Below are 3,495 nucleotides of genomic sequence, written 5' to 3'. Positions count from 1 at the left end.
CACCCAATTGTACCGAGGCCTTTTGTGATTAAAACCCAACACCTAACGGGTGGTTAAGTTGGGACAGTATCGGTACAATGGTAGGCCATGGGCCACGCTTGTCGCTGTTTAACAGGATGGAGTGGCCCAAACCCTTATAAACCCATAGGCAAGGTCCCATTTTTCCCATGTGGGATGTATATATTCTCAACAGTTGATTATAACTGCCGACCTCAGACAATGATGACTGATGTTTCATCCACATTATCCTTCGAAAGAAGGAGGCTCCCCGCCAACCTCGATCGTATAAAAGCTCACATTTTTGAAGCTTCGGCATTTTCTTCAAACTATCAGGAGGCTGAGGACGATGAAATTTTTGAATTCACCGCAGAGGATTATTATCGGGTTTTGAATTCCCGGAAGATGAGAGGGGCAGAAGAACAGGTGGCTTGCAGGTCAAGGATCACGAAGGCAATGATTAGGGTTCGATGTCCTGATAATGATGAGACATTGTTAGAGGCCAGTTTTCATCCATCGGAAAAGATTCAGAGCTTGCTTGATCTTCTCAACAAAGTGGTCGCTCGCCCGTTCCAGATCTATACTACTCCTCCTAAGAAGCTGATAAGAGACATGGCACAGGATTTTTACTCTGCTGGGTTTGTTCCTGGTGCAATTGTTTATTTATCATACCAGTAATCAACAGAGCCGCATCTAAATTGCTACACAAGATTTGACGACCTTGTTCTTTGAGGAGGTCGAGAAAGAACAATGCAAGTTTATATTAACATAGTGTGTGACCTCAACATTGACAATATGTTTGTGTCTTTCTGATGTTTTAGATTATCAATATATTAATGTGCAGGTCTCGAAAACAAATTTTGTTTTTTTTTTTTTTCTCTTCTTCAACATACTATAATAATAACTTCACCAAGTTTTAAACCCTATATTCTGGACCTGTTCAGCTCCAGCAAATAGAATCGTATCTAACATAAAGAAGGAACGTGTACAAAAGTTAATAATTTTAAAAGAAGAGCAGTTTAGGTGTTCCATCAACTAAAAAGAGAACTAGTTTTCTAAGAACAAGTAATTAGTTAATCAAATATCTGTAGCTTTGATCAAGTACGCTGCAACCTTATCTCTTCTCAAAAAGCCTTTACCGGAACCTTTACAGGCAAGAAAGAAGAGAGAAGTGGCACCAACACTAACCACAAACGAAGCTTGTACCTGAATCAACTCGAGGATTCCAAAGAAAAGAGCAATTTCCATTGCCTTGAAGGAGCAGGATTGGGCATTAATAATTAGATTCTGAAGGCTTTTGTCTCTCTACTCTCTAGTCACTCACACACACACACAATTAAATAATTCCAAATTATATAAAGAAAATGGAGCCCAGATATCAAAACCCGTTTCAATTGAAAGTGGCAGCCCAATGATAAATAAAATTTGTCTGCCTAGTGGTCACACAGATTGATTATGTATTAGTATCATATAACTATAGGATATTTATATATTAAATGTTAATAACTCACCTAAATCCATTAAGGTGGGCAGTGGCCAGTGGGTTGAAGTGCTTTCGATCCGTTGGTTTATTCAATTCGGTAAAGTTGAATTAAATACGTTCTTATATCATCAATTTAGAATATTCTTCTACCTAATTAATAAAGATGAATAATAAATTCGAAGTATTTTTTGTCAATCCATTAATATCGATATAAGTATTTTCATCCATTTTCTTAACGAACTGTGATTTTGTACAAAATCCAGTTTCATTAATCAAGGTTTGAAGGCAGCCGTACCAGCCCTTTATTCAAAAAAAAAAAAAAAAAATACAAAACTCGAGCAGCATTCGTGCAGGCAAGTTGTGCAAGGGTGCTCATCTAAGTCCTTGGTCAGCACCAGTGCATGTGTACAATATTGTCAATTTGTTAGCCGTTGAGTACCTAGCTACTTTTTACTCAAATCTACCTCAAATGAAAAAAGTGTCGTCTGGTATATTAGATATTAGGACTTAATTTAAGTTGGATTTGGAAGTTAATTACTATAAAGTGATTGAGTTGGTAAGAGCCTCTAGGTGTAAAACCTCTACACCCTGGTTTTGAATCTCGTCAACGCTGATTAGAGTTTAAATCTCAATCTATTCTTAGTGACCAAGGAAGATGAAGCGTTTTGACATGACCTCCCGCCGCAAATTAGTCTCTAGGCCTATAAAATTTTTGAGGATACCGTGTAATAACTGTAATCTAGCTCAATTAAAAAAAGTGGACTTCAAAGTTTTGCTATCTTTCTGAAATTTATCGGTTTATAAATTCGCCAACCACTCTAATAGTGTGGATTCAAACTTGCTAATATCAAATCGTGCCACGTTGAAAATTACCTCCCCAAGCAACTCTAACGTGACATAGGACCCAACCTCAAATTCTACCTTTACTCGAGTTGAGATCGATTTATGAACTTCCTCGTCTCATTCCAGTACACGATTGTGGTTGATAGTTCATCTAGGCCGGGTTACATGATTGATGGAGAGGTGCTTCTCTTTTTCAAGCTCGCAACGTGCCACATAGCAATTTTGTACCACAAGTAAAAAAGACAGTCTACCATTATTGGCGTGAGTCACTCAAGGCACAGAGAGCAACTGAAACCAGATAAAGGAGAAAGATGGTGCCAAACAAAAGAAGGAATTATTCCCAAAAAAAAAAAACAAAAGAAGGAATTGTCATTTAGAAATAAAAATTGAAAAGCAAATGAAAGTAAGAGAAAGTAGTCATACTTGGCACATTCTTAGTGAGTAAGAAACTGAGCCTTTTGCCAAAAACAAAAAGGACAAAAAAGAAATTGAGCCTGGAATCTAGATGACAGTGATGTTACCGTATCAAAGCTTGCCGCCTGGCTCAATCTAGTGGGACTCTAAAGCTACTACCAATACTATCTAGATTCATCTAAACACTTTCTTCCTTTGTAACCATTTTTAGGTCTATTTACCAAATCACAATTCAAGAGAATAGTTCTGTAATGACATTTCTGGAGGTCTTTGTAATTAGGTTCTGTAATTCTTCTAAGAACTATAAGTAAATTACAAGAATTGAACATGTTGATTGGATTTGTTTCTAATATCTAATAACATACCAAAATGAGAGTGTTCTTCGTGCTAGGGCAGTGTCGAATAATGTTTTAAGCTTATAGTTAATTTGTATCTCGTCCCCACAAGATTTAGAGAGCAGTAGGAGATATGTTATGTCTTCAAACATTGATCAATTGGAGAAAAGTTTCTTGTCATATGTTTAATTTTCTTCATGTCTTAAATTTAAATTCTGGTCATAATCTGTTATATCATAGTACAGCATATTCCATGCAATTATGGAAAAACTGTAATGGTGCTTGGATAGACCCTCAAGTTGCAAATTTGAAATAAAGCATATTAATGGAATGGAATATATTACAAAGTAAAAGGCTATTGTCTAAAATTTTCAGAAAGAAAAAGAAAAAGTTCCATGCTTCATGGCCTATAAATAGAAAGCC

General features: G+C 36.4%; 1 protein-coding gene across 1 annotated transcript; it reads left to right on the top strand.

Annotated features, from left to right (window-relative positions):
• Positions 1 to 222: 222 nt before the first annotated feature.
• On the top strand, positions 223 to 675 carry LOC133737328 (plant UBX domain-containing protein 1-like). The gene has a single exon (XM_062164909.1). The coding sequence runs from the start codon at positions 223 to 225 to the stop codon at positions 673 to 675; it is 453 nt and encodes a 150-aa protein (XP_062020893.1).
• Positions 676 to 3,495: the final 2,820 nt, after the last annotated feature.

This window comes from Rosa rugosa, chromosome 3, assembly GCF_958449725.1.
Source record: "Rosa rugosa chromosome 3, drRosRugo1.1, whole genome shotgun sequence".
NCBI classification, from domain to species: domain Eukaryota; kingdom Viridiplantae; phylum Streptophyta; class Magnoliopsida; order Rosales; family Rosaceae; genus Rosa; species Rosa rugosa.
Note: the sequence above shows the minus strand (reverse complement) of the source record. Positions and strands in the feature narration are given on the sequence as shown.

Bases quoted from the DNA above. Each gene is read 5' to 3' on its own strand.
- LOC133737328 (XM_062164909.1), top strand. From the start codon at position 223: ATGACTGATGTTTCATCCACATTATCCTTCGAAAGAAGGAGGCTCCCC.